This window comes from Uloborus diversus, chromosome 9, assembly GCF_026930045.1.
Source record: "Uloborus diversus isolate 005 chromosome 9, Udiv.v.3.1, whole genome shotgun sequence".
In the NCBI taxonomy this organism is placed as follows: Eukaryota; Metazoa; Arthropoda; class Arachnida; order Araneae; family Uloboridae; genus Uloborus; species Uloborus diversus.
Window position 1 is genome coordinate 68,147,483 of NC_072739.1, and position 24,798 is coordinate 68,172,280.

At 34.2% G+C, this 24,798-nt stretch overlaps 1 protein-coding gene across 1 annotated transcript; it reads left to right on the plus strand.

Moving 5' to 3' along the window:
- Window positions 1-2,503: 2,503 nt before the first annotated feature.
- Window positions 2,504-24,760, plus strand: LOC129229775 (putative peptidyl-tRNA hydrolase PTRHD1). The gene is made up of 2 exons (XM_054864148.1): window positions 2,504-2,842; window positions 24,574-24,760. The coding sequence occupies exons 1-2, from the start codon at window positions 2,654-2,656 to the stop codon at window positions 24,742-24,744; spliced, it is 360 nt and encodes a 119-aa protein (XP_054720123.1). The 5' UTR covers window positions 2,504-2,653; the 3' UTR covers window positions 24,745-24,760.
- The last annotated feature ends 38 nt before the right edge of the window (window positions 24,761-24,798 follow it).

A 24,798-nucleotide genomic window follows, 5' to 3' on the forward strand; every position in this document is an offset into this window, starting at 1 on the left:
ATCCAGGCGCCGAAAGAATAGAACTCTAATGCTCTTAGTTCGAGGCTATCTAGTTAGTGTTGGTTTCGATTTCGATCTCTCAGTTCGATGATGTAGCTTTATGTGTGGGGACTGGGCGACGTTAAATATGCTCGTGGTCTCAATGTCCTCCAAGTGAAACGATACCTCTGGGGGTGCTAGTACTAGGTAGCTATTAGCTCCTGGGCTAGTTCAAAATTCTCACTAACTGTTCGATCCGGTGATGGTGCTGCCATCTATCGGTATATAAAATAGTGGAGGCAAGGCACTTAGTATGCAGTCCTCGACATAAATAAAGTTGAAGTCAGTTGTGACTCTTGAATAGAAAAAAAAAAAAAATAGTGTGATTGTGTTGTCCGTAGAAAATAAATAACTATGTGTAAATAATATCTCTCTACTCCTCACTAGTAAAATACACTACAGGTTGCGCCACTAATCTTCTCGGAACTTCAAGTTTCGGGAGAGTTTTGAACCCTCTAATTTCCCCTTACGTCAAAAAAGACGGAATGCAATCGCATTTTAGGGACTACAATTCCGAAACATCTTTGGAGAATCCTCATCTTCCTTCCCCTAACTAACTTCACCGAAGATCGTCTGAAATTGCGTTTTTTGAATAACAGTTTCGAAAAATGGCCGGTGGACAGTCCCTCAGAAGATCACGCCCATCGCCTCTCCCATGCATCCGCGCTTGCCCTTTCTGTTTTTGCATTTTGTTATTTAGGTAATACTGAAACAATTGTTTATATTGAAAGTGTTATGCGCATTAATTACTTTTATTGCAATAATGAATCACAATACGATGTTCAACGTTTTTTTTTTCTGCTGGGAGGAGGGGAGGGGTTGCACCACCTAGTAACTTTCGAGGTGTCGCTTGTTCTGGGAACTCCACAAAAAAATCACGTTATGTTCTACATTAGTTTATTCAAATTATTTTTCGTTTCCAATAGCAAATGTATTTTTACTTAATATTTTTTTACCCCACGGAAAAATAGCTGAATGTTCAAAAGTAATTACAATGTAAATAGCAAATAAAAATGTGATTTTACCTCTTTATGAATTTATTTTGGTGGGCGGGTGGGGGGGGGGGACGCTGGGTTGACAAAAAAGGTTCCGAAATCGGAAAAAAAATTGCCCCCTCCTGAGCCGAATCCTGGATCCGCGCTTGACTGTACTCCTTCCCCTAACGTTAAAGGTGGCATAGATATCCCATTTTTAGGACTTATATTTCGCAAAATTTCCAAAGGAGAAATATCATATTCTCCATCCTCCTAACAGTCGAAGATAATATAAAAAAATGTTTTTGAAACTTCAATATTGAAAAATTGCCGAGGGAGAGTTCATGAGCCGACTCTCGCTAATATCATCTATGATCGTCCAAAACTGCAGTTTAAAAAGTTTAGTTTTGAAATATTTCCAGGCGGCAGTTCCGAACACCATTCCTTACAGAAATGTTATTAAAAGTGTCCTACAATTGCGTTTTTAGGACTTCTATTGTCTATATTGAAAAATTTCCCGTAGTAGTGCGGAACCCCCATCCCTTCCTCTAACGTCAATGGTATACAATTGCACAGATACTCAAACTCAAATAAGCAGGTGAGGGGAGGGGAGGAGGATAATATGTCTTGAAGGAAGATGGATAAGGACATGAAGTAATAATTAAAATATGTAAAATTCTTAACCGAGGCAGCCCAATAGACCCGCAGAGTAGTGATGCGCCGGATCGTTAAAAAAGTAGATCCGCGGATACGGATCCGGATCATTAGTGTCAAGATCCGCGGCAAAAATATAATCAAGACTGTGATTTACTCTTTAAAGAAACCTTCCTTAAAATTGAGGGAGAGTTGGGAGGAATAGGCCTGCGCTGCGTTAATGCTTAGATGGAATGTGAGCAATTATTTCTAGCTTACTCGGTAGATGTAGGATACAGGAGCAAGAGTGTAAAGCTGCTACTGGAAAGGCTAGAAATAATTTTTCGCATTTTATTTCAGCATAAATGCAGCGCTGACCTTTGAACGAAAAATGAACTATCAAAATCAGTTTATCTGTTTAGGAGCTACGATGCCACAAAAAGACACACTGATACACACTTTTAAAACTTATTTCCCCTTCCTTTTTGCAACGGGGGGAGGGGGGGGGTACAAATTGGCTTCTGAAATGATACCTTATAATTCAAATAGGGAATAAAACCTAATTCAAATGGTATTTAAGAGTCTTCTTATTCAAGTATTTAAAAAGTTTTAGAATAGAAATGATCCGTTTAAGATCCGTCAAAAAAGTAACAGGTACGGATACGGATACAGATCTTTATTTTTCCTCGGATATCCGCGGATACGGATATCCTAAACATCACTACCGCAGAGGAAGCGCAATAGACCGCCTCATGAGGGCGGAGCTCTGTCCACATCCGACTGGTTTTCTAATCAGGTGTATTGAAGAGGAAGAACTTTGTTTTAATTTCTCTGATTTTGTTCCTAGCGCACTGATGGCTAATGAAATAAAATAAATTGTGTGCGTCATGTCATGGCGTGAGTGGCGTGTTGTGATACGTTAGAAAAGCTACAGCAGAAATAATTACTCTATTTGAAAAGAAAAAGGACTTTTTTTGATGGGGTGATATGACATTGATTTGCGTGTGATGTCTTCAAATCTGGTGCAATATGTAGTTGTTCGCGGTGATCTGTTAAAAACGTGCAAATGGCCAGTAGGTGCTGTTATTGCTCAGGCATGCCATGCTACTACTGCTGTATTACATATGTATTATGATGACGGACACACTCAAGCTTATTTGAAGGATTTGGATCGCATGCATAAAGTTATATTGGAGGTAAAAATTTTATGCTGCAGTTTAATAATCTTTTTAATAAAGAACCAGTTCTGGGGTATTTTCAGTGAGTTGCCACTCGTATTACCAGCGCACTACTTGAGGCCGTATACACTTTCGCCATTAATGGGGTCAAAAATCCCGCCCCCCCCCTTTCTGATTTGAAAGATTGATTTTTTTACGCACAATTAGCCGCGTTCACAACTTACTTTTCGACCCGGTAAATCCCCGCTCTGACTCCTCAAAAAACCCGATTGAAAAATTCCCCGTTTCCATGTAAAAAGAGGTTCTCCCATTATACCAGAGAAAGCGCTTTTTATCCAGCATCCTTAGCGGCTAGTAGACTAACTTGTTTAGCGTAATGCATTCCAGGTAAAAACACCGCATTCACTCCAGAAGCTAGCTGGAGTAGAAAGATTCCAAATAAAACCCGATAATAACCGGAATACGGTGAAAAGCAGGTTTTTTCTGGGGTCGGAAGTGTCCATGGAAACAGCCCTATATTGAGGGTGTTCCCAAATGCCATTGTACAAACTTGGAGGGGAAGTGGAGAGCATGATGGCAAGCACAGTGTTGTCAGATGATCAAATCCAGATTTCCCCACTTCCCTTCCAATTTTTCCCTAAAAATCGATGTTTTCTAACAAAATTCCCCATGTTCAAAAATAATTTTTCCACGAATGTTTTCATAAAATGAATGGACGTCCTATAATATTTTTTTCTACTGAAATCCCCCCCCCCCAAATAACCAAATTTTCTTCTAAAAATTGGATTTGATTGTATTCCAACAATGATTTAAACAATGGATGACGACTAACCATGGACGGCTTTTTTTAAGCAGTACTCCAACACCACCATGTGAACCCATATTGACCCTAGCACCATCGGCAAGAAAACCTACGAGTTTAGTTTCAAAGTCTGAAATACCATAGTAGATAAATGATTCAATTAGAGAATTTTTTATACCAACCCCTTCGCACTCTTTAATTCGGAACTGTTTAAAAAGCTAAATTTGACTATATAACATATACAATTTCATATTCAATAACGTTAACATCTGTGCAACTGCCTATAAAAACAGAGAAATACTGTGCTTTTTGTAAGTCAATCACAAGATTGTTTTTCAAAATGTCTGAAATGCACTCGGCATGCATTTTTGATTCGATGCATGCATTTTTGTGAAGGTAACTTTGACCTAAATCAATGTCATGGTGCTGTTCTAATTCCACCAGTTTTGGAAATTTAGCAAACGAAATTTCTTCTTTTGCAATCACGTACGATATGTCAACCAATTTTTTGACACGAGTATTTGTAACTACAGCTGCTAGCCATCGATTGTCCAATGGGAGTCTTTTTGTAGAAGTCGTTTAGTGACATCAAAGCTTTCCCACTTTTTGAGTAAGTTGCCTGATGCCTCTCGGATTTGAGATGTTTTTGCACACTATCTTTTTTCACAGTTTTTCCGGGTACACCGTCAGCAAATGAACTATTGAAGTTTCTCATTGTTCTCAGTGAGTTAACGTTATCAGGGCAAATTTTGCAAAAAACAGTTTGAACTGAAAGTTTATCATCGTTTTCAACATACTTCAACCATTTCTCATTCGGATCTAACTCAGTGATCCATTTTTTTTACCGTGAATATCTTGACACTTGTGCTGGAAGACATTATCACTTTTCTAGCATGCACAAAACGTGTATGCACTAGAGAAAATCAAAAACCACGCTAAAATAGCTCCGCTCCGCTACTACGAAAAGCATGTGGGGACGAATTATCTAGCCAATAGTAGCTGCTGCTCTGCTCTACTCAAAGAGAGAGATGGGATGTAAGGAAAGAAAAGGTCATGTGTCACGAGCAGGGTTGGCAAAGTGGACCCAGCCCAGAAAAACCTGCCCGGGTTTTTCTGGGCGGGTCCACCAACAAAAACCCACCCGGGTTTTTTGTGAAAAGTGGGTTTTTGTTAAAGATAATTTCTGAGTTAGTGAAACATATACATTTCAAAAATTATATATTTTATCCAAATTATCTATAAATCACTAGTAAATGAAAATATGAAATCAGGTGTATTTGAAGTAATTTATCTCCTGAATATTTATTTATTTATTGAATCAGTTTCATTATTAAAAATTTCTTGTCAATATAATAACCAATGCTTTTTGTCAAATGCAGAGTCTTGACCCTTCTCAATAACCATTTTTTTCCACTTTGAAGGAATCACAAATGTTATTAACTAATTTTAATTACTTGTATTACTTAATAATTCTTTGAATGTAGAATTGTATAATTACATACAATTAGTACTTTCACATTTAAAAATTCAGGAGAAAAAAAATCTTAAATTTTCAATTTTGAAATCATTATTCAGAAAAATTTTCTATTTATGCTACTACTTATTGTTACTAATACTTAATTATTTATTTTTTGATAGCAAATTTCAAATTGTAAAACAAATTTTAAAAATGAACCATTGATTAACTTCTTGTTAATGAAAAAAAATGCTAAATTAATGCTTGGTGATAGTTTTGATTAAACTCAGAAGTCAAATGATGACAAAATAAAAATATTGAATGCAAAATATATTTCACATAATTTACAGAGTAATACATTTAGGGAAGAGTTCGATATCTTAGACATTTGGCTACTTTTTCAAAGTTCGCCAAATTTTTTGGCGCCAAACCCAGATTTAGATAAAATGAAAAGCTTTCTGCAAACACAAATCCTAACTGGAAAATTTTCTGCAAATAATTATTTTGCATAATTCACATTTGTGAATAAAGAATTAAATTTATATTCAAATATGAAAGAGACAAAAAAAAAGTGCTTTAAATCATTTAATATTTTTTACAATAACATATAGTTAGTTTTTATTTTTTACCAACTGAAGAAAACTGCCAAAACCATTAATTTTTTTCACGCACGTGCTTTAAAAGGCTTTAACAGAAACAAACTGGGATGGTATTTAAAATTCTCTTTAGAATTTTTTTTTTTTCATTAACGTTAGCAGTTTGAAAAACATTTCTGCAGACCCAAAAATTTTCTGCAAACGCCGTTCGCGCGTTCGTCTATATTATGCAAGACTGGCCAAACCCTAGGGGTTGTTTTTTTTTGGACTTCCGATGTAAACAAAGCGAAAACGTATGTTTTTTTTACTCACTCTTCGGGAAAATGCAATCAAATGGGGATTTTGACACTTCAGAAGTGAATTTTTTTTGCAAAAATAAAGATTTTTTAATGAGAAAGTCAAAACTTTTCAAAATCGCCTTTTTTTAAAAAACCAATATAGCTATGTCAATATTACAATTTTAATCAATGAAATAATTGGTAAAATGGGTTCAGTTAGGAATTAATCCAACAAGCATACACTTTTTATTTAAAAAAATCTTGAAAAAATAGCTAATTTGCTCACTTTTTTGGAAGTTACACATAAACGGGAAGAGTAAGTAAAAAAACACTTTTTCTCTTTGTTTACACAGAAGAGAAAAAAAACAAAAACCTCTTGGGTTTAACACCAAAAAATTTGGCAAACTTTAAAGCTAGGGATTCGGTTGGGTTAGCTAATCAGAGTATTTCAAGCTAACCGTATCCAGTTCACGGGACGAGGACCCACCCCAGCGGTGTGAACCATATTTTTATAGCATCACAAATTATGAAATAAATGACAAAAATAATAAACCTCGTGCAAAATGAAATAATACCAAAGAAATAACCACCTATTATTTTAACAAATAGGCATGGTAAAACAATGCATTTAGCCTAAAACCACGCGGTCAAAAAACTAAATATCCATTTTAATCAGCAGGGTTCGTAAACCCTTGAAAAACCTTGAAAAGTGCTTGAAAAAAAAAAGTTCATTTTCAAGTGCTTGAAAACCTTGAAAAAGTTTTAAAACCTTGAAAAAGTTTCTTAGTGCTTAAATTCTCTCAAAAATCAACGAATTGTGCTTAGAAGTTTTAAAAAAGTATTTCACCAATGCAATTTTCTGAACATGTGTTCAGTATGCAACATCGCGAAAAATTGCTTCCGTGTTTGGGATTCCAATCCTTTTGCATCTTGTAAATCTTTTGATGTTTTTTACAACCGAAAGATATTTTGACATATGGTACCTTAGATTAGTTTATTTTTGTTTGATTTCATTAATTAACAAAGAAATTAATTTTTAAACCATGACAACATTGAACTTACTCGGGTTTCGCGGAAAATTGCTCTTGTGTTTGAAATTGCAATCTTTTTGCATCCTGCAAATATTTAAATATTTTGGCAAATCAAATGTTAGTTTCGCATATGCTACCTTAGATTAGTGTATTTTTTGTTTAATTTTAATAAAAAACAAATAAATTTATTTCATGGGAAACATGCCACGTCGAACGAACTCAGACTTTGCGAAAAATTGCTTCTCGTGTTTGAAATTTCAATCTTTTTGCATCTTGCAAATATTTAAATATATTCACTAATCAGATGTAATTTTCATATTTGCTACCGTAGATTAGCATATTTTATGTTTAATTTCGGTAAAATATAAGTTTATTTTATGGGAAACATGACAACATTAAACTTAACTCAACTTCGCGAAAATTTGCTTCCCTTGTTTGAGATTTCAATCCTTTTGCATTTTGTAAATATTTTTATATTTTTGGCAATTAGTAGTTATTTTGACACTGCTACATCTGATTAGCCTATTTTATTTTTTATTTTAATAACTAAAGAGTTAAAGAATTTATTACCTTGGTCTTGTTTAATTATTTGCTTATTTATTTTTGCAATTTTGAATGATTATCTTTACCTAATTTTTGGTCATAACAGATTTTTTTTTAAAAAATTTAAATTTCAGCAGTTGAGCAACTAACAAATTAACTTGAAGTTTGTATTTTAAATATAAAGTTGATTTATATAATTTTATTTATAAGTACATCATTTTTTTATGTCTGCTAAAATAAGGTGTATAACAGGGGTGGTTGTGTTATGATTATTCACTTGAAATCCAATAGTGTTCGTTTTTATGCTTTTACCTCCCTATATCTCCAATTTTCCCCTTTTCCTCAAATGTTCAAAATTACTACTTTATTAAGGTTGTGGATACTTGGAGCTTACTGAAAGAGGCTTTAATCAGCAAAGGGGTAGATAGCTTAAGGAGGGTCATTCATCTTCATTTGGATCTAATAAATTGACCAGTACCAGCCTAGCTAGGCCCAGTGCCTGTTGCTGGTTATCAACAGACACTGGGCATGGTATTTCTATGCAGAATATTTTGACTTAAACTATTTTATGAATTGTATGCATAGCAAAAGTTATTGTTGTACATATGTATATTCAAGTAATAGGGGTCTTAGTTTTAAAAATCATTCCCCCCCCCCCTCGCCCCATTTTGCTCTTTGAAACTTTCAGGTAATGAACCTGAATATTATTGCCTTTCTAAATTTAAATTCTAATTTCAACAATAACCCATTTTTTCCCAAAATAAAACTACTTTTGTCATAATATATGTCAACTTCTTGTGAATCTTTTCAATTTCGAAATATGGCTCTATAAATCTGAACTTGCACATTTATTCTCTATTGCAAGTTAATCAATGAAAGCTGAATAGGCTCAAGTTTGCATTCAGAGTATTTATCACTGCTTAAGCTGCTTTTGTATATTTTGAGGTGTAGAGACTGGACTGTGGACTTCATAAACTTTTCTTACTTCCTAATTTTTAAATTTACTCGAGGACAGTTGAAATGCCTTATTGGCTGAACAGCTAATAAATACATACGAATAATTGATTTGCATACTTATAAATGGTTTGCAAACCTAATATTTTTAGAACTTAATAGTGCAAACTGAAATAACTTTCTGGGTAGTGTTTTTGTCCTAAACGCCCTTATATTGTAATAAACCACTGTATAGATATTGGAAATAAATGTTGGAACCGGGCGGGGGGGAGTGACTTCAAAAACTCCTCTCTGGCAATGCCATTGAACTTGGGTATTTTAGTTTCTTCCCATAAAAGTTAAAAGCAGTTATGAAAGTTTTTTTTAATTTGCTGATTCTAGAAAATATACAAACCTCTGACTGCTGCAAGCTTTGAAAAACCTCAAAATTAAACCTCTTGGTTTCTGCTTCTCTTTATGACCAAACTTTTCAAACATTTTCAGAAAAACTTTCAACGCAGTAGATCTTTCATCAAAGCGTCTCTTGTTGTAGAAAAAGCATTTTTGTTTTAATATACTTTTTTGTATTATTGCCTTATTTTCATGTGTTTGTAGTAAATGAAATCTGCATACAATATTTTCAGTACAAATTTATGATATGGCCTTGAAAACAAAATTTTTTACCTTGAAAAGTACTTGAAAAGTGCTTGAATTTTTTTCTGCCTAAAGGGTATGAACCCTGATCAGACAAATCATGGAATAAATGACATTAAAATAATAAACCTGTCGCTAAAGAAATAATACCAAAGAAATAACCTATTATTTTAACAAATCGGCATGGTAAAGCAATGCATTTAGCCTAAAACCACGCCGTTAAAAAACTAAATATCCATTTTAATCAGCACAAATCATGAAATAAATGAAGTAAAAATAATAAATCTGGTGCAATGGAAAATAATACCAAAGAAATAACTCATTATTTTAACAAATCGGCATGGTAAAACAATGCATTTAGCCTAAAACCACGCGGTTAGAAAACTAAATATCCATTTCAATCAACACAAATCATAAAATAAATGACATAAAAATAATTAACCTGGTGCAAAAGTAAATAATACTAAAGAAATAACCTATTATTTTAACAAATCGGCATGGTAAGACCATGCATTTAGCCTAAAACCGTGCGGTTAAATTGGAAACCATAAAATATAATTAAATATGGACATTTAAAGCAACAAAGTAATAAAATTCGGTGCAAGAGAACATAAATCGAGTAAAATTATTGTTTATGAAAAGAAAAAAACGGGTTTAAGACCAGTTAAGATCGGTTTTGCACGTGCTACAGAGCACGTGCATTGAAATAGTGATAAAATGATTGAAAAAAATGCAGGTTAAACCAAAATGCAGCGCAAATAAAAATTTTATGAAAATGATACAAATTGTTTAAAAATAATAATAAAAAAAACAGTAGTACTCAATCCTTTTGTGGCAAAATATGTAGAGAATGATTGCGCGTTGCGCATCGCTAAAACGGTTAGCGAGCTGGGGGGGGGGGGGTGGAGAGGAGAGGAAGGAAGGGGTATGGGTGCAGTCCGAATAGGGAGAGTAGGGTTGCCGTAGAAAGAGGAGCGCGGAGCAAAGAGAGTGGGGTTGTCGTCAAAGGCAGTTTATCGCCAAAAATTTGGCGACGGTTTAAATATCTACGATATCGAAAAATAACCTACATTTAAAATAATTGTAACTAATTGTTACAGTTTACCAATCAAAATCAATTTCACTTTTATTTTTGTGATAATATTTGTAAATCTTAACTAATTTTTCACATTGTTCTGAGCTTAGTCTGTTCCGCAACTTAAACCATACAAATCCAAATGTAGAGAAGATCCTTTCAATGGAAGCAGAGCTAGATGGAACAGAGTGGAGGGATTGGAAAAAATGTAAAAAATCAGAATCTACCTTGTTGTTCTTTTGTACTTTATGTTTCAGAATTTCCCACCATTTTGCAGCTGAAAACTGTGACACAATATTTTCTGAGAAAAGTGATTTAGGAAAATAGTCTGTGTCTTTAATTTTAAAAGCCATTATTGCAGGTAACCACTCTGCATGGTACTGCATTACCCATGCTTCAGCTTCTTCCTCTTCCTCTGAATCAAGTCTTTCCCCTCTATACTTTGCATCCATTATATTGGCCAAAAAGTGCTCAGGGCCAATTATCTGTTTGTACCGTTTTTTATAACTTCTTTGTGTGGTTTTAAATCATCCGACTCCATCAAATTTTTCCAAATTTCCACAGAACGTGACAGTGTAGTCGAGTCTTTTTGGAGTTCATCAAGAGCTGAGGATATGGCCGTGAGCTGCTTGTCTAAATTTAAGCACTCCTTGTAAATTGCAACATTATCCAATATTTTTAAAATTCGTTTCTCAAAGTCATTTTGGTGCTCAGATGCAATTGTCACATATTTATGATAGTTTTTCAAAAAGCTTGAAATGCACTCTTTGTGTGAATTCCAGCGAGTAGTATTAGTTATTTGAGGCATCAAACAATCATAATCTTCGAGCCATCCATGGCGGTTGATGATGATTACGGAAATATTTTTGTACCTCAATGACTTGGTTCAAAATGATTGTAGGTGAAATTTCTTTCGCCACTAAGTTTAAAAAATGTGAAGAGCAACCAAACGTGAGTACATTAGGATGGTGTTCCTTAACAATATCTCTCATTTTTTCCATTTTTGATTCATTGTCTGTGCACACAGCAAAAACATCTTTTCCAAATTTTGACTTGCATTCTTCGATGGACTTCAAAGCAATTTCTGCACAACATTCAGCAGTTTTTTTTTTAGATCCCGCGTCTACAATATTTAAAAGATAGGTATTCTTACCTGTATGTAAGCTCGAACCGATGATAGGATCATTTTTTAAGCTTGACCATCCATCTTGTATAACAGTGATAGAAGCTCCAGCCATTTCTTCCTTCATCTTTTGTTCGATTTTTTCTGATGCTTCATTAAGCAAAGTCCCTCCTAACTGTTTACGGTTAGGCAAAGAGTACCCTGGTCTTAATGCAGCTACCATGTCAATGAATTCGGGACTTTCAACCACACTAAAGGGAACATTGGCAGAGTAGAAAAATGCAGCAACTTTTCTATCAATAATGCATTGTTCTTCTTTTGAAGTTTTCAGTACGAAGTTGGTCATTGAACCTTGAATACGTGGTTTTTTCTGAATGGGATTCAAAAATTCAGCAGAAACAATACAATCAGCATCAGAAGAATCAGGAGCAGATCCATTTTGATCATCAATAGAGCTAATATCTGCATTATGTGCTCCATGTTGCTGCCTTTCTCTGGCCATGCACTTTTTCAAGTGATTTCTCACCCTTTCAACTTTCCTGGATATCTTTTCTTTGCAATATTTGCACATTACTCTTGTGTCATTCTCTAAATTTAAAACTTCAGACCATTCAGTAGCTACTTTCCTACCTCCACCATTATTTGACATTTTGAATAACTTAACTCAAAGCATGAAATTTAAGACAAGAGGAAAAAAGGGAATACTAACTAACTTTTGATTTAAAACCATGTGCTACTGCTACTGTGTACATTCAACCAAGAAATGGCTAAAGATTATTTTCATTGGTCAGCCTCAGCAATAATCTCTGATTGGATGACCAGTGTCTTGTTCTTGACCTTTCCACTAGAAACAGTCATGCCATCTAGTGCTTTGATCAAGAACTAAACATTTTTTTAATTAGGCAAGTTCTGGTTCTGGATCTAATTTATTTTGCATTACTGCTTTAAAAATGGTTTTAATTATTATTGTAACTACAAAAACTATTTATTATGGCTACTAAAACATATTCTAAAATGTTTGCAGTAATAAAAAATTAGTTTAACTTTAGAATTAATTTTAATAATTGAAATCATTAATATTATTGTTAATGTATGTATTAATTAAAATTATTGATAATATTAATAAGTAATACATTGATACTAATCAAATGTGATTCAGAAATTTAACTAGATGAATATATTTTTTCAGTAATGAATACAAATACCATATAACAGTACCTGTATAGAGAAATAAAACTTAAAACCACAAAAACCCGGGTGGGTTGGGTTTTTGTAGAAAAACCCGGGTTTTTGCCAACCTTGGTCACGAGAGCTAGAAAAAGTGGGCTGGCCTCCAGCCAACAATGTGCGTTCTTTGGCGGCGGTGACTTTGTCTCGCTCTGATCTTGAATGCTCCTAATCGGGCCTTCCTGCAGGACTCCAAATACAATGATTTGCTCCTTCTCATTCCGTGAAAACCAACCAGCGTGGCGCACCATCGCCTCGGGATGCAGATCGTTGACATTCAGTTTGGAAAAGAGGGGAGGGGACATTGAACGTATTCTAGTAAGACAGCCATGACGAACAGAAAAAAAAATTCTAAGGAGAGATGTGTATCGTTCAAATAGCAGAGTTTGAATTTGAAAAAAAAATCAACTGTTTTTTGCATTGCAAAACTTGCGATGCAATTTAAGGTATTGCATCACGTTTCACACGTTTTAAATCTCAAATTGCAATGCGATACCTCTTGTTTCCCCATGCTGCTGTGTTGCCAATTGTCTAGAAGAAGCTGCGTGGTCCGTCAGCGCCATACTCACCAGGTGTCTGTCAGCGCGAGCTTACGTCACATTTCGGGGTCCACAACCGGATTTCCGAGCTGTCGCACCCTCGTCCGCCCACTGCTTTCAGACACGCATGATTGTGCTGCTGTTACGCTGCACACTAGCGGCTACTGCACGATAATGAAGACCGAGGAATCTGCTCGTTCAAGCTCCAAAATTTGCTCAAATTTCGCTTTCTTTTGTCGAAGAGGCATAGTAAAGATTCAGTTAACGTTTAATCTAGCATACAACCACCGATAATCATACACGCCTCGCTACAGCCATGTATTTATATTTGGTCCGATCCGCCGTTCAGAGAGCGCTGCTCAGCATACGCATGTGCTACTGATCTACAATTCTAATCATTTGCATATCATACCCTACTTTACATTTCCTGCAATTTTCAGCTCACTCACTTAAGTCTATCGTGATGTTGCAATTTTCACAAACAGGAGTGTAAAAAATGCTAATGAGAAGTTGTACTCACAGCTTGCTGGTTTCCCCATAAGATCCTCGTAGTTTTTTGAAAAAAAAAAATTAAGATAATTAAAAGAAAATTTGACTGTGAGGCGAATTCACCACTGCACCACCATCCAAAATGGGAAAAGCGGGGGGAAAAAGAAAGGCAGGGGCACTCCGTAGAGTGGGTAGGAAGGGTTCTTCCGAAAAGAAGAGAAATGAAGGGGTTGCCGTAGTATCCGTAGTGGCGCCGGTTTGCTATGAGATTCCTGTTGCAGTCTATCACCAGAAATGGGAAAAATTGTTGGGTTGCCGTAGTATTGCAAGAGTGGCTCTTGGTTGCCATGAGAGAGAGATTTATCACCAAAATTTGGCGATATTTGAAAAAGCACCGTAATCGTACGTTTTCCCTAGACTTCGTTAATTGAATGCAACATTGGTTGGATATCATAGAAACAATTTCTTCACACTCACTCATGTCGTCTTCATCGCTATCTCGTTCCGTGTCATTCATTTGTAGCACCATCTGAATTATTTCAGAATTGGTCATTTCATTGATGATAGGAATATCCTTATCCACATCAAAACAGTTCTCAATGTTTGCTTTTGAAAATAGATCTTGTTCTAGCCACTTTGGAGAGTATTCATAAATTTTGATTTTGGAGCTTTTACTCCTGTGCACGGGCTCTAGGTACAAAGTCCTTCAGGAACGATGAAATAAAATGATGGAGAAGGGGGCTCAGCAGAGCCAAGTACTGCCAGTGGAGGTCTATAGTACTGAACCCCCAACAGAAGTCCTAAACAGACCAGCAGCCGAAGCAAAGATCAACAGGCATTTGACGGGAATGTCGTAAATCTCTCAAGGTTCAAGTAAATGTCAGCCAGCGTGTTCAAACCTGTATGCAGAAAAAACATCGCAATCGTACAAGATGTGTGCAACAGTTTCATCATGAAAGCGACAACCTGTATTGTTGGATATATTTAGATCTTATTTAGTTAGTAGCCTACAGCTAAGCTGAAAATTAGGCAACTCATTACCAACTGAATTTTGAGGATGTGGTCTGCCCGAAGAAAATAAAATATGAATCATTTTAACATTGGAAAACATTTATTTAAACATGCATTAGTAAAAATAGTTACAACACAATAGTTTAGTCCTCAAAAATGTTAGGTATGCTAAGTCAAAAAAGTCTTACAGTAAGTCCAAGTTGAATCAAGATGAACACGCAGGATGTAAAAGTTCTATCGGCTTATTACTGTGAATTCCGCATAGGCAGAAGGACAACACCACAATTCGTCATAATCGCTCGGTAATCAGTTCATGCCTCGGACACCAATTCACCACATCCAGGTAAGCCATGTAGATAGACTCGCTCCTTCCCTTAGCACTGAAGACTACTGGCTTAACTTGAACAATAATAACTTTTCATTGTGATTAGTGATGTAAAATACCTGGGTATTTATTTTTAGGGGTAAATACCCAGGGTATATTATACCCAGGTAAATACCCAAAATGGGTATTTACCCGGGTATTTATTTCAAAAATTTATATTCAACTAAAATACTTTTCTGTCTATTCCACTATATATATAACCAACAATATACAAAACAATAAATTTTTGAATCACAAATTTTAAGAATTATTGTGTGAGACAACTTAGCAATCTAATATGATATTCACATTAAATGTGTTGGATATGCCTAATAAATGTCCCCATCTTTCTTTTTTGTTTTTCACTTTTCAAAGCAAAATTTAAAGTTTTACCAGTACAAATACAAGGTGAGTGACAAACTAACGCCTCCTAAATACTAAATGCCTATCACATTCTCCCTTTTAACATAGAACAAAAAGATCCCAGTTAGCATATTTTCGGAGTTCTGGCTACTGCCAACTATCGAAGATCAAAAGTATTACAAATTAAAAGCAGGGAAAACAATTGGTTAACTTCGAAATTTAAATTTTAAAATTAACCAATTAACGTTTGGAATTGTTTGGATCCATCGTCATAGCAACACCATCCATGTATTGCCGTCAGGTAGTAGCGTTGTTTGTGTACTGGCGGAGGATCACTTTTAAACAAATGTGATAGGCATTTAGTATTTAGGAGGCTTTTTACAAACTGATTATAACTCAGAGCCAAAACTAACTAGTAGCATGATATTATGAAAAATCAAAGATGAAAAGTTGTGCTAGTGCCATCTATGTGACAAAATTAAACTTATATTCCTTTGCTTTACCCCATAAAAAATTAAATTATCCTTCCATCCTATTTAAGTTTTAGAATAGTTCATTCTAAATTCTGACAGTTTTTTTGATAAGATTTCATTACACCTTTAATTAAAGAAATTATAATATATAAATTTTTATATTTTTAAACTTTCACTTTACAGTTAATGTTAAAGAAAATCATCAACTTTTGATACCACCTTAAGTTTTTTTTTTTTTTGGCAAAATTCGCAATTACTAAGGTATTTACCCTGCCTTCTGATAAATACCCAAAAAAATATTTACATTCCCACATCACTAATTGCGTGTATTGAAAATAGTTCGAATACATTTTCATCGTGAAATACCGGGGAGCAAATGCAAATGAGCAAGGCAGCAGAAAACAATTTTTTTTTTTTTGCTTATTAATGTGAAAACTGTTTCTATATTTGCCACGTTATCATTTAAACAACAATAAAATAAATAAATAAATAACATCATAGTCTTAATAACGTCTTAGTAAATTCTTCCAAGCATCCCTCATGCTTCTTTTTTTTCTTTCATTTTGGATATGACTAACTTAGATTGTGATTTTAAAATCCTGAAGTTCATCATTGAATTGCTTATACTTGCCAATTATGACATTGAAAAGAAAGATTCTTTGGTTCACGATATGTTTCTTTCATAGTTTCATCAAGTCTTCCAATAAAAAAATATTATCAACTGTGTAATACATAATGTATGTATCAATTTTACCAATTATTTCATATTTAGATTTAAAAAACAAATTCAGACTCACTTTTTGCATTTTTTTTGTAAAATACCCAGTTTTTGGGTATTTACCCAGGCCTTGGGTAAATACCCAAAAAATATTTACCTACCTACTGGGTATTTACCCGATCCACATCACTAATTGTGATGAACATCACCACAGCACGCGCTTGCAAAGTGGGGGCAACAACGAGGAAGCAATCCAAATACCCGACCTCACCAGAGAGGCCGGCAGCCAAAACGTTATCAAAACATATGGACGAACACAAACTCCAAACAGCACAAGCGAGAGGATGAGTGAGAGAGTGAGCTACGATCGGTCCACATATTTATTGCCAGATCCGACCGTGCTAGTAGTAATGTGACATTACCTCATTTGCATCTTGCAAGAGCAGCTCAACTCCGGAAACACACAGCTTGCAGGTTGCTCAATCCTTATCTTATTCGATATTCGCACCTAGCACCTCAACAGGTTATGTTACGTAATTAACACGTGCTCTGTCGGAAGTTTGCCGACTTCTGCCGAATGGCGGCAACCAATCATAGCGTGCCACTAATTTTCCCGATCACTTCCGATTCAAACTTAAACATTTGAGTGTTGGTGGCAGGTGGATGGGATTCCCCGTGCAATGTTTTTCCGTAATGGCAAAAGGTAAATTACAAATCTTTTTTTTTTCTCTTTAACAATATTGATAAAATCCTTCAAGAAACAAAAATAAAGGCATTTAGCCCAACAGGTTCCCCCCTCTTGAAGGAATTTTATCAAAAACCACATTATATACACTAAAAACACTTAACTAAATTCACATCATATTTACAAAAATAGATTTGAAAAACAGTTCAAAAATTTGATACGCCCCCCCTTTCTCTTAAGTTGATCCCAATTAAATATAATTTTACAAAGCTTGTTTAAACAATTCTTAGATAGGGGTTTAGTGAAAATGTCCGCGATGTTTACATTTGTCCTCACATATTTAATCAAAAAAGTCTTTTGCTCAATTAAATTTCTTAAAAAATGGTACCTTACATAATGTGTTTTGTACGGGAATTCTCAATGGGAGACTTAGAAAAATCAATTGTTGCAGTGTTATCACAATAAATGACTGTATCCCTAACCTGGAGGTTTTCAATATTTAATTCACTTATTTCTGCAATTATCCTCTTCAGCCAGACCATTTTTTTTGCAGTTTCATCAAGTGAAATATATTCTGCTTCCATTGTAGATAATGCAACACATTTATGTTTAAATGTTCTCCAATTAATTGGGACCCAATCAATACACAAAATTGATCCCCCCCCATTGAGACTCGATCCTCTCGATTAGCGGCGTAATCAGAGTCGGAAAACCCCCGTAGGTCTGCACTACTGATTGAGCTTGAATTTAGTTTGTATGATATTGTGTACTTTAAATATCCTAGCAATCTTAATAGAAAATCCCAATGCTTCCTTCCGGGATTTGCTTGAAATTGCGAAAAAATGTTCACCGCATAAGAGATGTCAGGCAGGATCTTTCCTGCTATGTATGCCAAACAACCCAACAAATTTCTGTATGGGAGCTTTTCTACTTACCTTTTTTTCCTCCTCAGTTTTCGGGCAGTCGTCTTTTGACAATACTGTACCCTTTGAGATTGGGAGGGTTAAATTTGGCACATAGTAATCTGAGAATAACCCCAAGACCTTCGAAATGTAAGAGCTTTGGTGAATAAAAAGATTATTTTTATCTTCCACAAATTCAATCCCCAGTAGCTTTCTGGTTTTCCCCATTTCTTTTATATTATACATACTTTTAATTTCATTAATTACCTTTTTAATTAAATTTTCATTTTTTGCTAGAATTATTATGTCATCTACATAAATAAGAAGAAAAGTCTCTTTGTCTCTGTGATATACACTATTACATCCCTTTAATTTTTGAAAACCAAAACCACGAAGAACACTGTCTATTTCAAAAAACCAGTTTCTTCCGGACTGGTGTCGTCCATAGAGAGACTTCTTCAATTTACAGACAAAATTAGGGTGACTTTTACTGACAAAACCCTCCGGTTGTGTCATGAAGATTTGTTCCTCTAAATCAGCATATAGGTAAGCATTTTTATATCAATTTGTGAGTGACACCATTTTAAAAGACATATAAAAATAGAAAAGAAAACTCTCACAAGCGAAAACTCAATTACCGGGCTAAAAACTTCAGAATATTGACTGACGGTCCCCCCTTACAACTAATCTGGCCTTGTATCTTACAATTTCACCCCTGTCATTTATCTTGAGGTCGTAGACCCACCTATTTCCCAAAATTGGTTTCCCCTCTGGTGGAGGTACGAGGTCCCACACCTTTCTTTGCTGAATTACATCTAATTCAGATTCCATGGCCAGTTTCCAGTTGTCCACCTCGGGGGTGTCGATACATTGCCTATACGAATTCGGTATAGAAATTTCCACTAAACTTGCTTCAGGAGCTTCTTCACCTTCTTCCGAATTTTCACTCTCGTCACAGATTTCCCCTACTATTGGATTTTTAGTTTATATTCTATTTTATTTTCACTACAATATTTTAAAACCTATTTTAGTCAATTTAATCTTACTTTATTTTTACCGGCAATTGTATAATAAATATCAGTCCTATCCCCTTTCTTTTTTTTTGGCTTCCCTAACCCATTTAATTCTCTAAAATCTTCATTTAACTGCTCATATAAAAGGAGTGTTTTAGCATAGCACATTTTCTGAAGGATTGACTTGATATTTATCACAGCATTTGACGACAATCCCATTTTTCCCTCAGGGATTTCACGATTGGAAAATTTCAGTGTGAAATAAGAAAATCTTTAATGGAACATTAGGGACAACTTCTTTAATTATCTCTTTCCAGCATGTTTTTATCTGTCATCACTACTTTAGCGTGCTACCAACTGGGATTCAGTTCTTTAAACGTTTAAAGGAACCACTAATAGATAACATTTTCTTCAGCGTTGGAACACCAAAAAGCAACTACAACAGATTATCCGTTACCATCTTTTTCCTCAAATCGACCAATTTATATGTGCAATCCTCAAATAAGAACATTGATAAGTTTGCCTCACTAATTCAATAATTTTTTTGATAAACACTAAGTTTATCCTAATATATTATCATTAATTTATTATACCGTATTTTCCGCCCTATAATCCGCGTCGCGATTTTTTCGCCGAAACAAAGAAATTCGGCACATAATCCACGGTTGCATATTATCCGCACGCATTCGGTTGTTTTCTTGCACAACATACCATACGAAAATATCATTTTGCACTCCATTATAAGCAGTAATGTTTTGTCCAATTCCTCTTTAATTGGAAAATTTTGAGTATGAAACTTGTATATTTCTAAACAGACATATTTTGCTGAAACTCCAGAAATTTTTTTTTTAAACTAGTTCTTTTGCCAAATTTTAAATAAAATAAACCCAGCTGTATTATTTTGCTTTTTTAATGGGAAAAAATATATATAAATAATATAAATGCTAAAACAGTAACCATACAAACGCATAGCATATGAACCTACCTTTAACTTCTAGCAATTGTAAAAAAAATTTAAATAAGACAGAAATATCACATAAAATCATTTTATTTTAAACAAAGCCATCAAAGCTAGATGCATATGATTCAGAATTAAAACATATCAACGTGTCTTCAGACACTAATGGCTGCAGGGCTGATCAATTGGCTCAGTATGTCTTTGTAACTTTTTCTTTGTTTTTAATTTTTCAATTGTTAATCGTTAATAAATTTGTTATTGTTTATATTAGGACTTCTTCATCATTTAGTTTAAGATAAACCATACATGGAAAATGAAGTTTCTAAATTGATTCACACTGAATTATTCTTAGTAAAACTGACTATTACTTCTCATGCAATATTCTGGAGGATTATAGCCCACCATTTTTTCAAGGGTTCTTTGTTTAATGCAGCCAGAAAGGTTTAAAAAACGCCATCCAGTTGAAATTCTCTGCCCGTTTTATGGAGAGAGGAATCATTTGCATCATGCCAGCGCAAAATTTCCATTTTCTTTTCTACAGTAAAACTCCTCAGACATTTTTGAACTGCAGAACCACCACTTGCTGTGCCTTCCTACCAAAGCGAAAGTGAGCAGAGGCAAGAATCTTTCTCTCAGTCTTTCATTTATTTGGTGTAAAAATATTTCTTTAATTTAAGACTGCATTTTGTATTTTTTTTTTTTTTTCAAAATTTTGTTTCCTATAACATTTATAAATAGTTGTAGCTTCCCCCAAGTATTTTTATTGACAATGAAAATACATACCAAAAATTTTGCAGTTTTCAGTTACAGTTGACACTGATGAGAATACTGAGAAACTTTTTCCAAAAAAAGCATCTTCCTTATTTCTGAAATTGAATTTATTTCTTCTTCATTGCACATTAATATATTTTCAGAGCAATAGATTCCTGTGGAACATAAATTACAGTTATAAGAAGTTTTTGGCACAGTTAACAAATTCTTTAGCTGTAGGAGGATCTATGTTTCTAGAATGAGTAGCTTCTATGTTTAAGAGTATCCTCATTACCATCTATAGCTGCATTTCTCAACCGTTTTTTACCCGCAGACCTGCAAGAGCTTTTCAGAAACAAAAAATTGCAGACCAATGATGTATTTTCTGTGTATACAGGTGCAAATTTCCCTTAATTACCAGATCCTTATTACCGCATTCCAGGGGTGCAGAAGATGTTTCCACTCTGAAATTTCCATCAATCCATATAAGTAGTTCCCCAGAATTTTACGAGACATATCATCTTTGGTAAAAAAAAAATATTATCTTAGGTATAGAAAATTCTGTAATATACAAGTCACAAGTGATATACTGAGTAATCTACATAAACTTGGTGCTGGGCCAATACGGAGTCGTAAGAAAAAAGTTTGAAGTGTTAAAAAAGCATTTGAGTATAAATTTATAGCATGCAACCCTAAATTTCTGTTTTGACTCACTGTATACGACTTTATTGTACAACTAAGAATAGCTCCAAATATAAAATAAAGATAATGTGAAACTGTGCTATGCCTTTATTGTTTCTTATCTACCATTGCTTTTATAGAGATTTTTAAAGGTAATTAAAAAAAATAAAAAACATGATGAAATTAAAACAACATGGCACTTTAACACTAATCAATTTTTTTTTTTACAACTAACAAGAGTTGTTCTTGACTGTCAGACTTAGCAATAGTAATAATGTAGGAAACTACTTATTTTGTTTCTATTAACTGCATGTTTTCTCCCAGAAGCTAAGTTTTGCACATAGTATTTATCAACAAATGCACATTAACCAACAAATGTTTTGTTTACCTTCTGTGTTTAATTATCAACTAGAAAATCGCGCATCAAGATATGACGGGTGAAAATGGTTTCTAAATTTGAACGAAGCCTGTTTGATATTTTAGTAGTTGAAATTTTAACCCTAACTCCAGTGCATTAACTTTAAACTCCAGTAGGTAGAGTTCATTGTTGACCACTTTTTCGTTTCTTCATTCCTCTCAAATGAGTCTTGCCAGTAAAACAGTTAAGTTACCGGATCGAGTTCACCCTTGTCACAATAAAGCCTTCCCCTGCATTTTAAACATTACAAAAACATATTATCAAATTATCATGCTGTGGAGCGAGTTTCATTGTTGATGACACCAGAAGTGTTACTTGATCATTGGCTATTATATATATATATATATATATATATATATATATATGAGCATTAAGAAATGCAATCTCCCACTGTCTTGACGAATGTTGTCAGTAAGTTTGGATGTTTTATAAATGTTAAGTATTTTTTGATGAGAATAAATTAGTGAAAAGCTCCACCACCATGAAAATCTTTATTTCGCAGTTCTATTGCTCAATGTAGCGGAGGTCCATTCCATGATATGAAAACTTCATAAAAGAGTCAAATTTTAAAGTTTTGTTATTGATGTGATTTCCAATCACAAAGCCCCAACAGTTTCACATACAGACTCACTGCAAATTTTCTTGCAGTTTTCCATGAGGTAATCTAGCACTGGCACGTCAGTGTACACATCTGGATTAGTGAAGGTTCTTTTTTTACCGCAGTGTCTAGTTTTACAATTGTTGATTTAATTTCATAGTTCATATCTTTTTCATGAAACTCCGTTTTCAAAGTGCCCTCTTTCAAAGCCTTCCATTGATCAAAAAGGCATTTCTTATTAATAAGCTTGACTTATTTTCTATTTCTGCTTCGAGAAATAGTAGTGAGTTTTCCACTGATGGAGGATCTTCGTTTGGCTCTTTTAAAGCAATTTTTGTAGGGTTCAAAAGTTGTTCGCTACTGAAGCACTGTGTCATATACTTGACAATGTTTGGCTCACTTATCCTATGCTTAAATTGTTTGATAATTATTGAGCAGAGATATTAAATTGGGGGATTAATTTCAGTAAAATAGGACAATAATTGATCACATGACTCAGAATCAACACCTAATGATTTTAAAATTCTGATTTAAATTTCTACTTTGACTTGCAGCTTCCTTAAACCATTCATATTATTTTTATATTTAACACATACTTCAAAAGCCAAATGGCATCATAATCTTAATAACTTTCAAAGAAATTATACATTTCTAACCATTTTGAATAATAACCATAAAAAATGGCAAGTTAACGTCTATTTTACCTTTTATTTCAACATTGGATGAATCGGTTTTCGAAACGGTATCAACTTGTATTGAAGTTTCTTTTTTCATTTGGTTTATTCTTTGAGACCATTTGCATTTGGGGGATGGTATCAGCCACCTTCACATAATGCCCCCTGTTTATACTAAATGACTGATAACTTATTGCCTTTTAAGTAGCCCTCATTAATGGAGAAGTAAGGAAGTATTTTTGTTTGGGCGATAAGCACTTGTTCTTGAAGGTATAAGAAAATTTCTAACAAATTATCTTTTCTTTTATTTCTTCCGAACTTACAACTTCGACCGATATCGCACTCACATTTAATAACTGTTGAATGTCAAGATTCATATTTGTTAAGGTGTTTTCCTTGTCAGTTAACTGTTGGAGAAACTGTACAAAAGTTTCCTCATTCTCCCAGCTAGTGTCGATTTTAATAATACATTTTGTAAGTGTGCTGCATACCAATCTACGTTTAGCTTTAATTTTACTAAATTTGCTGCCATTTCAGTCATTCTTCTATCCAAATGATTCAATTTGAATTAGATGAAGTCTTTAAGACATGCTGTACTGATGCACCATGTGGAACTGTCGAATTGGTGGTTCAGCTGATTCAAAAATTAGTTTGATACTCGATGACAGCACAGAACTAATATTTATTAACGTACACTAGCACAAACGCTTAAAACATATTACTTTTGGAATACTGCTGCACATAATAGCTATTGCATGTTCTTCTTTCGAAGCTATAATTGATCTTATAACAGAAAACTTACTTCTAGTGCCTTCTTTAGTGAAAGAGGGGCACAGGTACTAAATTTTGAAAACAGTGCAACAAAAAAGTATCAATTATCCATCTTTTTCATGAAGAATTTTCTTCTTTTTCCCTTTCAGACTTTCAAAGAACAAAATGAATAAATTAATTGGAAAAATAAATTAACTAAAAAAAAATCCTCCCTCCAAAATTTTGATATCGCAACTGGCGCTACCCTTTCTGTGGGAACCACTGATTCTCATTTTTAGATTCTCCTTAATTAGCAGTTTTGGCAGAGGAAAATGTCTGATATTGAACTTGTTTTGTTAAAGGGCTACTAAAAACCTGACATATATTTATTTTGTGGTGACAGTTCCAAGACTTTTGCATTGAATAAAAATGTAAAATAAAATTAGACTAAAATTTTAAAGATGCTTAAGAAATTTCTGTGTACTTGGAGCTTTGGGCTGCAGGTAGAAAAAGTAGAAGTGTACTATTAATTGTTATGTTTACAAAGCAAACTGACCAAATTGTTGATTTTTAGAAAACTGTATTTGGGGTAGAATATTTGTGTTCTTAGTCTTTTGTTCTTAAAAATATTTTTTTCTTTTTTAGGCTGAAGATGAATCAAGTCTATGGAAATTATCACATGAACTGGAAAACAATGACATATGTCATAAAATTTGGATTGAGCAGCCTGAGAATTTTCCAACATGCATTGCCTGTAAACCATACCCTAAGCAAGATGTTCATAAGTATTTCAAGCAATTCAAGTTATTCAAATAAAGCATATTGAAAAGAATTTCTTTCTTTTATTATTTCAAAATTTCTAGTAAGAGT

Bases quoted from the DNA above. Each gene is read 5' to 3' on its own strand.
- LOC129229775 (XM_054864148.1), top strand. From the start codon at position 2,654: ATGTCTTCAAATCTGGTGCAATATGTAGTTGTTCGCGGTGATCTGTTA. The intron at 2,843-24,573 runs GTAAAAATTTTA...TTTCTTTTTTAG, and splicing joins TGCATAAAGTTATATTGGAG to GCTGAAGATGAATCAAGTCT.